At 42.0% G+C, this 14,322-nt stretch overlaps 1 protein-coding gene across 2 annotated transcripts in view; it reads right to left on the bottom strand.

The window, feature by feature from the left end:
- The window catches only part of LOC119461308 (succinate-semialdehyde dehydrogenase, mitochondrial), a 29,685-nt gene that overhangs the window by 1,508 nt on the left and 13,855 nt on the right, over positions 1–14,322 (bottom strand). Inside the window, exons 6-10 of one of the 2 annotated variants that reach the window (XM_037722560.2) lie at positions 9,820–10,080; positions 8,886–9,029; positions 7,713–7,871; positions 4,681–4,850; positions 2,330–2,388 (exon numbers count right to left, since the gene is read on the bottom strand). In XM_037722560.2, the coding sequence (XP_037578488.1) occupies positions 2,330–2,388; positions 4,681–4,850; positions 7,713–7,871; positions 8,886–9,029; positions 9,820–10,080 (793 nt within the window). The remainder of the gene's footprint in view (positions 1–2,329; positions 2,389–4,680; positions 4,851–7,712; positions 7,872–8,885; positions 9,030–9,819; positions 10,081–14,322) is intronic. The other variant, XM_049672439.1, reaches the window with a different exon arrangement.

Raw genomic sequence — 14,322 nt, 5'->3', positions numbered from 1 at the left:
CAACAGCTCAACATTGTTGTACACATAATTTTCGGGGCCCATTTTATCAATGCAAGCTGGCCAACAGATTGGCAGTCTGCTTATTTATGTGCTTTTTGGGACTGAGGGTCATTACAGCAAGTCTACATATCGCTGCACACTGAGGTGATGCTATATCCCTTTCAGACACCAAGTATAATTCTGCCTACTGAAAATTCATTTTCAACACATTTCTTGCATCTTCAAAATCATGAAAAGCATACACCTGCAGAACAAATTGAGAATTTATTATTCTTCTGTGACCTCTGCCAAGACTGTTGACTCGCTGCTAGAATTCTCTACAAGAACATCAGATATGAGAACATCAACTATTTCATGTCTAGCATACTTGGAGAACGCCTATACAGCGACTTGCAAAATATGCCGGGTGTAAAACGTTGTGAATAAGAATGAAAGAGGTCAGCCCGCTACATGACGACATAATGACACCGAGATCAAACACCCAGTCACCTACTTTCCAACCCGTCTTAGTTAAATACTTCACACATAGTATTCAAACTTGCAGCACAGGTTTAATCAGAAGTGTTTTACGATGCATGGGACACATTTCAAATATCGTGATTTTCATCAGCCATCTCGGCATGCAGAATCATGCACACAGCACCTGAAGGGGATGTGCGAACTCGGTAAGTTGGCAACAGGTTGTTTACTGAGAACTCAACTGGTCAACCCAGTAAGCCACCCATGCCTTACTTGAAGTTTTTAACAGCCGTGGTTTTGACTCATGATGAGAGATGCCTTAGCTGAGGGTTCCAAATTAATTTAGACTGCCAGCATGACATGGAAGGTTTGAAAGCCACCACAGTCCATGATTCTATATTGTAATATGGCTCCAGGTGGAGCAGTTCCACTTCGATACAACCAAGGTTTTGCAGTGTCATTGATAAGCATGCAGAATAATTCGCGAGTTTTCTTACCCTTCTGTAATGTTGCAGGAATAATGAATGTTCATTTCACAGTTAAGTTAAAGGTAATGTTCATGTTACAGTTAACGTCAGTGTTAGTGCTGAGGTTGACAGAATTATTTTTTTTTTAAATTTAATTAAGGAGTTTAACACACAAAGCAATACATAAGGGCTATGAGAGATGCCTTAGTTGAGGGTTCCAGATTAATTTAGACTGCCTGGGCTTCTTCAATGTGCACCCAAAACTCTGTACAGATTTTCTTCTTCTTTTTTTTTTTTTTTGCCTGCATTGGAGTGCTATCATTTGAGCTGGGAATCGAACGCACGACCTCATGCTGTGGCAGCCACCATGACGGGTTGAGAGAACGACCAACTGTTAAGTTTTCGTGCTTCACAACCATCGACTGTATTGGCCATGAAGGATACCACAGTATGTGTATTCATTTTGACCCCCTGAGGTTCCTCAACATGCATCAAAGTCTCAGTATGCATGCATTTCTGCATTCCACAACCCCCCATCGAAATGTTATGCTGATGGCCAGGAAGCAAACTCGCAGACCCAGCAGCAGAATTCCATAGCCACTGAGCCACCATAGCAAGTGTTGATAATATAGTTACTATAGTTCGTGACTACCCAAGAATGTAGTTGCAAATACACCAACTTGAACAGAACTTACATAGATGCACCAGTCAACTATGTTCGCTCATTTCAGTGACGTCATTGTGGAGGCAATCTTCTTTCAACATCGGCGCCCCTCTAGAACTACCGTATTTACTCGTGTAAGACCTGCACTCATGTATAAACTTCACTTCCCCACTTTCAAAGGTCAAATATTTAGAAAGAAATAAAAAGTTTTGCCCAAAGACTGGATCTAGAACGCATGGTGCTTTGTATCAGTAGGTACCGTTGCTAGACGTTTTAAAGTTGCTGGAATATTTAACAGCACGGATGGCACCGAAGACAACCATCTTTGGGAATGTGCCATTGAGGTAGTAAGCTTCAGTGGTGACGGCAGCAACATCGAGAGGGGAAGGATGGAGAATGCAGTGGAACTTGATCATTGGTTCTGGATTTTGAATAAATGTGTGTGCAGTATGCAGCCAGTGCTAGCATTGTTCTGAGCATGATTTGCAACATTGACTGTGGTTTAAGCATTTAGGTAATCATACGCCCGACTCATGTAAGAGCCATACCCTGCCAATATTCCGAAAAAAAAGTGCAGGTCTTACACAAGTAAGCACGGTATGTTTTGTAACATGGAGGCATGGAAGCCAGGTGCAGTGAGGTTTTGTGCAAAAAGCTCGTACTACATTTCCCGATTGTCAATAGGTACAGTGTAGATGGCAATATGTCACTGTTCACCTTAGCTTCAAAACCTCATTACCTGCAAGTCCAACCCTGGTGGAGTTTGCAAGCTCTACGGCCTCCTCTTCAGTTTTGAACCTAATTGGTAGCAAATACAACAGAAAAAAAAATGAATGTAGTTGCATTCATAGCAATCATATAGCAGCTGACACTCAATTTCATGTATCTCAATTACAGAAACTTCAAAATTTTAGAAGAAAATTTAAATTGCCGGATGATAAGAAATTGAACTCAATGTATCAACACACTTGATCTTACAAAATAAATTTTACCTGAAGCCTACTTGTATGAATTAATGGTTGAAAAATAAGTCGGAGTAATGCCACAGAGAATGCTTATGTGCACAAAATGATATGAAACAGTAAACAACCCCAAACACAGACTTAAATCCCAAATGCAATGCAATTAGCGATAAAACATAGCACGTACATGTTGTGCAGTCTGGCAACATGCAATCCAATTCAATCAACAGGATCTAGTATTCTTTGTGGTCAGTCTGACATACAAATATTGCTCATGTCCTGGCATTTAGCATGCCATGTTTTGCCACGTGCCATGGAGCTTTCAAGAAAAAAATGTAAGGAAAGGTAACCAATCGACTCTTCAGAGGTTTGCTGGCCTCCACAAAGGAATTGAGGATAGGAACTAAGCACATTTGTTGCGTACACAAAGTGGGTGGCACCAGTCTCAAAAGAATGAAATTCAGAGTAGAATAATGGTTCTACTTGACATCACAAACTTATCGCCAAACTGTCACATAATATTTTTCAGTTTTACTACACTTTTTTATTTTGCAAGTAAGTTCACCCACCCTGTAGATTTCATAACGTTGGGTTTAAACTTTACATTCACAATCTGGCACCCAAACTGCACTCCCACCCATACTTAGATTTACGTCTACACCTTGTAGGGAGTAGAAATGCAATGGGTGAAACACGTGCAATATGCAGCAGAAAAAGCAGTAAGTACGAACAGAGAGTGTATGTTCACGTTAAGCACGTAATTATTAAGCTTGCGCTAGGAAGTAAACTTCCTTTTCACTTTATTTGGGTCGGACTTCATCAAACCTATGCCTAAATAAGCAAACCCTAAACATTAAAAACTTGAAAAGGCATGTAATGATGCTGCTCTGGTAGATAAATACTGAGTGCTGCATAAATATATCTGAGCGCTGTGTATACATGACTCATTGTGCTAAGCTGCTGGCTGATCCCGGCTTAAATTTCACACAGAAGTGATATTTTAAGTGCAGTTTACACTGCAAGTTGATTTCACAAAGCATTTCTATATGAACAACATGTGTTGGACATCCTTGTACTTTTATAGAAGGTTACATTGCAAAGTTCTGGGCACAAATCAGTGCTCACTACTATGGTCTTTTCTCATGTTGATTGAGTGACTGACTGACTGAGTTTAATGTTCCAAAGCAACACAGCGGCTACGAGAGGCTCTGTAGTGATGGGCTGTGGACTAAATTTTACTGACCAGGGTTTTTCAACGTGCACCCAAAGCTTGTAAGTACATGAGCATTTTTGCATACCATCTTAATTTGAATGTGGCTTCATGTGCTCAAGAGCAAAATGGCATAGCCACTGTGGCAGGTCCTACACGTGGTGGGCCACTCAATGCACATTTAAAGCCTGGAATGACACATCAATGTCACATGCCATATTGGCTTCTGAGACTTCTGGCTGTGTTCTTCGGGATTATTTCACACTTAATTGAGGCACCGACTTGTTTGCTGAATTTTTGAAGGCACACATCCATCTACATTAGTTAAAGCAATTAATGTAGGACCACTTTTAATTTCAAAACCAGTTTCATCACTTAACTAGCAAAAAGTGCATCGATCCTAGAGGCTGTACGTGCATTTGTACACGTGTGAAAATCACTCTTCTCTGGGAAGCTGATAAACATTGAGCTGACAGCTATAAAATTTCATTTTTGCAGCCATGGATATATACTTTACACGACAGGCCAAACCAAATTAGCTATCATGCCTCGTTGTTCCAGCTGTGGCAACAATGGTCCTCAAGAAATTCGCACAATTAAGTGGTAGCGGTAAATGCCACGATGGCTCAGTGGCTATAGTGCTGCACTGCTGACATGAGGTTGTGGGTTCGATTCTTGGCCGTGATGGTTGCATTGTGATATTGGGCAGAATGCAAGAACGCTTGTGTACATCATTTAAGGTGCCTGTTAAAGAACCCACGGTGGTCCGAATAAAATCAGAGCTCTCTACAGTATCTCTTATAGCCTGGGTGCTGCTTTTGAACTCTAACTCCCCCCCCCCCCCCCCCTTAAAATCAGACAGCGGCATGACATTAACCTCTAGACAAGTGTACGAAACTTCAAACAGAGGGCTCTCACTTGATAACTGAGGCCACAGGACCAAAGGTCTCCTCCGTGCAGACCAGCATGCTTCTGTTAACATGAGTGACAAGCGTCGGTTCAAAGAAGTTTCCTCCAAGTGCATGCCGCTTGCCTCCTACGAGCACCTTGCCTCCTTTCTCGACGGCGTCTGCCACGTGGTGCTCAACCTGCACGTTTTCAAGAGGAATGCCCGTGCATGACCCGGGCACCCTGCGAGGGCAGGGCTTTGTCTGCAGGGCCCTCCGTTTGGGGGCATGGCTCAGACACCAGCATGCTTGCACAGGAGCTGTGTGTACACGGTGTGCCAGTGTGAAAGGAGACGCCAGATTTCAATTTCCAGTGTTGCAATAAATAAAGGACCATAATTTGGACTCTAAACATAAGATTTGTACAGCAAATAGACATTATTAAACTGAAGACTTCTTAGCCTACACCGATTCGCTTTACACTGATTTCCACATGTGTGACATCATCAGCTCAGTTTTTTTGTCATCATCAGCTTAACTTGTGTCCACTGCCAGACGAAGGCCTCTCGCAGTGATCTCCAGTTACCCCTGTCTTGCATTAGCTAGCTCTATCCAATATGCCTGCAAATTTCTTATTTCATCACACCAGCTAACCTATGCCGTTCTTGATAGCGTTTCCCTTCCCTTGCCATCCATTCCGTTACTCTAACAGACAAACGGATATCTGCTGTACACGTAACATGGCCTGCTCCAATTATTTCACTTAATGTCAACTGGAATATTGGCAACCCGCATTTGCTCTCTAATCAACACCGTTTTCACAAATCGACATGAATATGGAGATCCGTGGGGTTAAATATTTTGTTAGTCACAACCATATGAAGAAACAGACAGTGAAACCAGAGAAGGCTTGGGGAACTTAATGATTATGGTTAATCGAAATGTATAAATATTAAGTGAAAGGGAAATGAAAGCAGACGAAAAGATCACTTGCTGGTAGGGAGGACTGAACCCACATCTTCCACATTATGCGTGCCATGCTTTGCCAAAAGGATGTTCCGCATCCACAGCCCTGACCATGAGCGACACTGGCTAACACTCCCAGAGCTTGTCTTGTACACATACACAAGTAGCCAAGAAAGTGGGCGGGAGGATGGCCGCGGCGGTATAGCTTAATTTTTAAAGCACCGCACGCGTAATGTGGAAGAAGTGCATTCGACTCCTACCTGCAACAAAATATCTTTTCGTCCATTTTCGTTTACCTTTATCTTATTATTTCTGCACATAAATTAAATAATAAACACAATTAATTTCCCCCATGCTGTCTCTGGCTTCCGTGTATGTTTCTTCATGTGGTTGTCACCGCTTTGTTTATGTCTCTCAAAATTACGTCAATCATTTTTTGGTCTATCTTGGTGCGCAGTCCTTAGCTTCTTCTCGAGTTTCTCTGTTATCCTCCAAGTTTTCATACTATACGTGAGTACTGGTGCACATATTTGCTGGTAAATAAATACATTTGCCACTAAAAGACCACAAAAAAAAAGAAACATGAAAACATCAACGATGAAATAGATGGCTTCTTGTGTCGTCATTATTGTTTTTTAGCTTTTCTGTGTGTCCTTTTAGCGGCAAATATATCTTTTGCCAAATACCAACTAGACCAAGAAGCAAATAAGGCAATGATACAAATATAGCACGCAATATATCTCACTCTGTATATTAAGAAATCTTTAAATTAAGCAGTCTACACTTCAAGTGTAAGCAAAAAAATAAGATCAGCCTAGGCAAAACTAACCACTTGCATTACCACATTCCTTTCCTTCACCTCACTCGCACTGTCAGCTGACAAGCACACCTCAGCGCCTCCGCTCGAGCTCCTGCCAATGTTCCCCATGGCTTGCAGTTTTATTAAGTTGCGTACTGATAGAGGCTGGTGCACTGCAATAAATGTCCCTCAGGTACACTGAGATAGTTCGTGAAGCAGAGCTTCTTAGCGGACTCCACAGCGTCATCATCTTAAAAGCCAAAAGTTAAGATTCAGGTTCAACAATTCAAACAATTCACATACAAACTTTTTTTCTAGCTCTCCTCTGAGAAACAGATGGAAAGCACTTCAATTTCAATTTCCAGTGTTGCAATAAATAATGTACCATAATTTGGACTCTAAACATAAGAAATTCAATATTGCCACATACACTGTTTAAAACTAAATGTCATGACCATTATCACTTTTATTGTAGTGCGAGATGCGCTTGCCACATTTGAGTTGTTCAAGCGTCTCGAATGTTGTAGCCACTCGTAGAAAGGCAGGCCTGTCATATCACAGTGCATGCATGAGGACCAACTACTGTAGCTCGTTCTCAAACTTGCGCTGTTATCCTCAAAGTATAATCTAGAATGTACAAAGACACCTCTATAAACAGTGGACATCCCAATAGCCACGTCATTCGATTTGCCGATTGCGCAGGTTTCTATTGCCGCTGCCGAGTTGTACCTTGAATTACAGGATGCAAGTTCACGCAATAAAGCATTTCCTTTGAAGTTGGTTGTTTGCCTGCCAGCCAGCACTCGCCACTACGATGCAACAGTATTGTTCACGTGAAAGTGAGCACATGCACCCAGACAGGAAGCCAGATGGGCAGAGACGAGAGATTGTGGAGAGGCAAACTATTTATTGAGGCAAGCTCGAGCCTCCTCAATAAAGGAACAACTCAGGCAGCAGCGTTCGAAACTGGTATGATCAGCCATGGAACACATACTATCAACAATGGTATACATGGCTGACATATTGCTCCTGTTTATATATAGAGTGTCACTGCACATTCTCCGTAAACCAGTAGTTACTGCAGCAATTCCAAAAGCCCCAACAAGCATCACAATAAATTTTCCAAATCTTCATACTCTGAAATTAGCCTCATCCTGTTTTTTTTTCTTGCATCTTAAAAAAAAAACTTATTTCCATCAAAAGAAGCAACTATTCACTTCCCTGGCTGAATATCAATTTTTCGCTAATGAGATGGGAGGGGAACAGACTTTTCTTGTAAGAGGAGTGCAGCCTCTTACCTTTTCAACTGCCTTGGAGTTGATGAGCGGGCCAAGGGTGGTGTCCGGCTCAAATCCGTCGCCAATCTTTATCCTCTGTTGAATGGCCTCCGCAAGGGCAGCAACAAACTTGTCATGGATGCCCTCTTGAACCAGAATCCTGTTGGCACTCACACACGTCTGCAAAGTTTAAGAGGTTCCTTCAAACCTAGCACACCTTCTCCCAAATGTTTTCCAAACAAAAAACGTTTTTGAATGCACCTTGCTTGCACAAAGATATATTGGCAATCAAATGCATGCTTTGCCTATCACACCTTCATGGTGTTCCCGTTACGTTTTGGTGTTCCTGCCTCACTTGAAACCGTGTTGTAGCACCAACTCAGAACAACACCTGCCATGTTCCCCTCTGTTATTGCACTCAGCTTCAATACTGTATTGGCATAGCCTCCAAGCTCATTATTGCACCCAATATCAGAGGCCACAGTATTATCTGGCCCAGTGGTAGTGGTCTCCACCACCAGATGACACCGCCACTCTAACAGTCATAACACATCTCCGTTGTTGGTGAAAGCTAAAGAAATCTAGCCAATGGTCATGGTCTTCATCGCTGCATACAAATATACAAGACCAGTTGTAGGAATTTCAGAAAGTCTAAAGAAATAGCAGGCAGTCTTTCAAGTGCAGTTGAAGCGTTTCTGCTGTGTGTACCGCAATAATCTTTGGATCAGGCGTTCACAAGAGCAGTGACTAGGCAGGCTTCTTAATCATGTTCAAAAAGTGTTGCAGGGCTTTTTAAAACATACTGCATGCATTTCAAAACACTTTGAATGTGGGAAAACAAACGCCTATAAACATGAACACAATTTTTTTTTTCCAAGCGCATTTTAGTTTATGGTAGTTTCAGCTTTACGATAAGATTCTGAGATGCGATTTTTCGGAACATTGCTCCATCAATGTATATCTATGTTGTTACAGTGAAAGAGCAAAAAAGAGCAGTGCTGCTCTTTTCACTGTTTGCAGTGATGCACGACAAGGCAGTTACTGCACATTCGGCTTCTATTGTTGTGATAAAATAAAAACAGTTGTCAGGAAGTTCTCAGTTTCCGATTGTTGCTTGACCTTGTACCTGTGCTCTGATCATATGCTTCGCAGTCTAAATTTCCAGTACTCCAAGTTGATAGAACGATAGCCGACCTGGCCAGTGTTCCTGAACTTGCAAGCCAGGGCTCCGTTGACAGCTCTCTCCAGGTTGGCAGAGTCAAAGATGATGAAGGGCGCATTTCCTCCGAGTTCCAGCGACACTTTCTTCACGCTGTCAGCACATTGCGCAAGCAGGAGCTGCAGAAAAAAAAAAAAAAGACATTTTTGTAAAGTGAGCCCTGCCATTTTCACTGACTAAACCAGCTATCCCAGCTACCATGCACTGAGTTTTGAAAACACAAGCCTTATTCTACACAAATAATACCAAGTATATGTCATTTAGAGTCTTGTTAGAAACCACCAGCAATTTTTTAGTCACCGACATTCAATTAGTAAATAAAGATGTGAATAAGGGGTTGTAAAGATTGTAGGAAACGTAAAAATCAGGGGTTTCCAGCAAGATACCCATAGTGTGTTTACTTTTTCCGGCAAATAGAGAAAGCCCATGAAATATGAAACATACCATGTGTCTGTGCACCTGTACGCATGGGACATCAGTGCCATCAAACAGCCTCATTCGGAAAGCAAGTTGTTCATCTGTTACTAGGATGAGCAGTGGCGATAAAAGCAACACATTCTTTCCCACTACAAGTGTACAGTTCCCAGTGATTATTGCATATCAAGACCAACGAAATGCACTGCCCTGAATGGCAAGCCTGACATGAACAGCTTGCTTTCCCTCTGAGACTGAGATTATAAGGAATACGGTATACATACCGAAGACATTTTTGTGTTGGACGCAAATTCGTGATGATGAGGTTTGACTGTAGTCCCAAAAAGCTTGCTCGCGTAGTTTGAGCATTTGTCCTACGTCCTGTGTCTTCTTGGCATCCCATCCAATGTTTTGAATTAGTGTGCCATAATTACGCCATCACAGGAAACTAATCAGTCACTGTGAATGTGTCACCGACATCAACGCTTGCTTCACCTTGCCAATAGCCGATGATCCGGTGAAGGAGAGAGCATGGATCTGGTGGTGCTTGCACAGGACTTGGCCGACGCCGGGCGTGTTCTTCGCTGAGCTGGGCAACACGTTCACCGTCCCCGGTGGGAAGCCGGCTTCATGGGCCAACTGGGCCAGCGCTAGTGCCGAGAGTGGAGTCTCCGGTGCGGGCTTGATGATGCACGTGCAGCCCGCTGCCAGGGCAGCACCGATCTTGCGGGTGATCATGGCATTGGGGAAGTTCCACTGCGGCAAACATTTTTCACAGCGAAGCTGTATATGGCTACCCAGGCAAATTTGCCGCGTCCACGCGTGTACACCGTCGCGTCGACAAATAAAAATTTTCGTCTCCAGAGCTAGTGTAATTTTGAGTTTCCGCGTAACAGAATTATGTTTTCTCGTACGCTCAAATTACACTCCGGTGCTATCATGTCTGCAGGTCGTGTTTAAGTCGTACTTTACAAATTTTGTGACGCACTTTACTTTGAGGAATTGAATTAGTTCAATAACGCACTTGCGCCAGGCAGAGGGTCTACTAGAATGAGGATATACCTGTGTGCGCACGTGACGAACGTGTGCACACGATGTATCTGTCCTTGATGAGTGGGCGCTCTGTCCGTTGCATCGGTCTCGCAGAGTATGCTGCGGCCGTAATCAACATCAGGGCAAGACTGTTAAAAAATTGCAGTGACGTTCACCTTGCGAACGCGGGTTACGCGCAAGCGTATGGACGCCGCGAACGTGCACCGTGGCGTCGAAGCACCAATGGAAAGGGCACGAATGAGGTCGTGGACGCTACATTGATCTCGATAGTGTGACGCCTTCTGGTGGTGTCGGCACCAGTTTCACTATACATCCATTTTCACAGGGTGGAATAGAGGCTGAAATTTTTAGACGCATCTCTCACTTTTGAAAAGACGAACACCGAATCACTCGAGACAGCCTTTGTAGGAACCTCGCACCACTTATTTTATGCCAAGAGATGCCACAAGATGAACAGAAAATGGTGATTGAATGCGCCGCAGAATCCTTCGGTAATTCTAATAGCCATGCTTTTATTCCTCTTTTGTCTTGCAGCAAATCCTTTAAAGACAATAATTTAATAGCCCATGGTGATTGGGGTATCTTACAGAGGCCTTAATCTGTGGGGGCACTACTGCCTGCTTTGAGCGAGACGTTCACTCGGACAGTGTACCACACTCCCACAAACTGTACTGCTGTACTGACAGCTGTGTGTGTGGTGTGTGTGTGTGTGTGTCGACAAATAAAAATTTTCGTCTCCAGAGCTAGTGTAATTTTGAGTTTCCACATAACAGAATCATTAGCTTTGTGTGTGTGTTTGTGTGCTCTGCTATTTGACCAATATGGTAGCACATTGTGTGTGTGTGTGTGTGCGTTGCGCGCTCTGCTATTTGACCAATATGGTAGCACATCAATGAGTTCTTCCGTTGGGGATTCTAACTGAGTTCCCAGTTGATTGAACTACATTTTGCATCATGTGAAACTTTTATACCAATTACCTTTTTATCATCAGCGATTGACTACAACTTACCAAGTATAACCGCGACATGTTATGTTGTGAGAGCTGGTAATATATTTTCGCAGTGACACCTCCAATCCTGTCTTTATGTAATTTTCTCACTTATGAAAGCTCTGTTCTCACTAAAAGTGATGTGTTGGACATCTTGAAATGCTTTATATTTGTCCCTTTACACTTGACTTGGAATTTCTCTTTAGTGTCCGCATTAACGCCATACTAAGAAATAGAACATATAAGTTTTTAAAACTATTTCTGCCAAAAAGAAACTGGTCTTTGACTGAAAGAATGCAGGTGCTAAATTGTACACAAAATGAACGTGTTTCAGAAAAGCTTTTAGTTGCAATTGTTGGGTCTTACAGAAGCACCAGAAAAGGGCGAACCAACAGGAGGTCTGCAAGAAAATTCATGGGTGAATGACTATAGATGCTGCAGGACAGTCATTGTCAGTAGCACATTGTCAGTATCATCTTTGAAACTTACAAAAGAGAATATAGTGTCATTACTTGATGGTACATTTTTATTTTTATTTTTTTATTTATTTATTGATACTGCGATCTTATACAAGACCTTAGCAGGGTGGGCATACAATATACAAGTAAAGATCCATTGGAAACAGCCAACGTAATTCCAAAAGTAATCATAAATAAATTCATAAATAAATCATAAGTCAAGATCCAGGAAAAGAAATGCAAAAACATAACACACAAATGCAACACAACGATATAATGTAGTATAAACAATGTTAAGAAATTACAGATAGCTTTCAAACATTTGCAGTGACGTTTGTGATACTGCATCATTAGTAAGATTATTCCAATCTGTAATCGTTCTGAGGAAATAAGAATACTTATAGGAGTTAATTCTAGTGTTTAAGAGAGAGAGAGAGAAACATTTATTGAGCTCAAAATGACGGCGTCTTCTCAGATGACGGACGGGGTGGTTCCCTGGTTTAGGACCCATATACGGCCAGCAGCTCCTGGCCCCTAGCCGCCAGCGCAAGCTGGATCGACAGGGCGGGGCTGGACCGTAAGGTCTCCCATCAAATCGTGCCATTGTCTTGTGTTATGTCCAGAGGAGTACGATATAATGTTGGATGTGTTAAGATTGTATTTACCTTGGAGTAACTGAAAAAAGAATTTTAAACGACAGATACGGTTTCTATGAGAGACTGGAAGCAAACCACTTTGTAAGTAGATGAGTGATAGATGAACGGCCATATGAATTATAAATAAACTGTACTGCTTTCTTTTGAACTCTCTCTAATTTAGCAATGTTAGTTTTAGTGAAGGGATCCCAGATTATGACGGCATATTCTAACATGGGATGAATAATAGTGTTATATGCGAGAAAACGTACACTGGGTGGCGTGAGCTTCAAAGCACGTCGAAGGAAAAAGAGTTTGCAGAGGACATTATCCACATGTTCGGTCCAGGAGAGGTTTTGACAGATGCGAAGCCCTAGGTACTTGTAGCTGTTCATTTCAGAAAGCTCATTATTATTAGCATTATAGTTAAATAGGAGAGGCTTCCGTTTCTGTGTTATGCGCATGAACACTGTTTTATCGTAATTAACACACATTTGCCATTTGCCACACCAAGATAATACTTTTGCAAAATCATTGTTTAACCTGGCTTGATCCTCAGTAGTATTAATCTTTTCATACAGCACACAATCGTCTGCGTACAATCTGATAGAAACTGAGATATTACAGACAATCTCATTGATAAAAATCAAGAAAAGAAGCGAAATCAAGAAAAGAAAAAGATATCCTACTGTCATAAGTTGATATGGCATAGCATTCACGTCATTCAATGATGTAATGATAAAGTGAAGAGAAAAACTACATACAAAAAAGCTATTCCCAGACCGTCCACTAGAGGATGCCACTTTGCAAAATCCAAATCCATAACTCACAAATTGAGCTTCTTGGCAGCTTTTAATGAGCCACACATAGAAACTACCAAGATAAATGAAATATCAATGTTAACGGCCTTGCTTCCTTCAATAATGTCATGCTGAATGCCACATCTTATATTTTTTGCCAGCAATAGAGCCAAAATATTAACATGTGCTTAATGGAAGACAAAGTACTAAACCACTATCGTATAATGACAGGTCAAGAATGCAGCAGCAAATGCCTCTCAGAAGGAAATGAAACTCATATATATGGCATGCGTTCATCACCTCTTATTATATCCTCTCATGGCACGTGTACCGTATACACTCGTGTGAGGGCCTCACATTTTTTTTGTTGCTATCGTGACAAGATGTGGTCCTTATACAGGGGAAGACTATTTCGGACCATTTTTATGGGCCATGCACAATACCCATGATCCCTTTGTAACAAAAGAGCCAACATTATTGTTTTCATGATGCATTTATTTGTCCACACATGCACATTATGTGCCTGGTGCCCAGCTTAGTCTTCACAACTGTTACTGTCAGCTCTGCTCAGGCTCAGTTCAGCAGCACATTCATGGATACAGTCGTCCCCCGCACCATCCATGGCATTAGATGTGCCTGTGACTTTAAAGCTTTTTACAACTTTTACAATTTTACAAGCTGCAATGCTTTTTGATGTGATTAGCATTTTTTTACTACTTCAGGCACTTTGACTCAATCTATCCATCTAGCCTCTTACACCGACCCAGTGAGCAAAGTTGCCTACTAGCTTGGGCCACTAGGTATGTGCTGATGGCCATGACGATGTCGTGGTTGTTCCAGCGTCGTCATTCCAGCTTCATCATCTGAACCTTGTCACGCTGTCGTCGTACAGATGATGACGCTGTCGCTGTCATCATTTCGGAAACGTCATTCAATTACTAAGACAAGTTTGAACAGCTGAACTGAAAAAAAAAAAACAGAGGACTAAGGAAGACAGACAAGGGCGTCGCCATACTAACAACTGAATTTATTTTCATGCTTGCGGCTGCGTATATAGTAGAGAA

Source organism: Dermacentor silvarum, chromosome 8, assembly GCF_013339745.2.
Source record: "Dermacentor silvarum isolate Dsil-2018 chromosome 8, BIME_Dsil_1.4, whole genome shotgun sequence".
In the NCBI taxonomy this organism is placed as follows: domain Eukaryota; kingdom Metazoa; phylum Arthropoda; class Arachnida; order Ixodida; family Ixodidae; genus Dermacentor; species Dermacentor silvarum.
The sequence above is the reverse complement of the archived record's forward strand: the minus strand, read 5'-3'. Positions and strand labels throughout refer to the sequence as shown.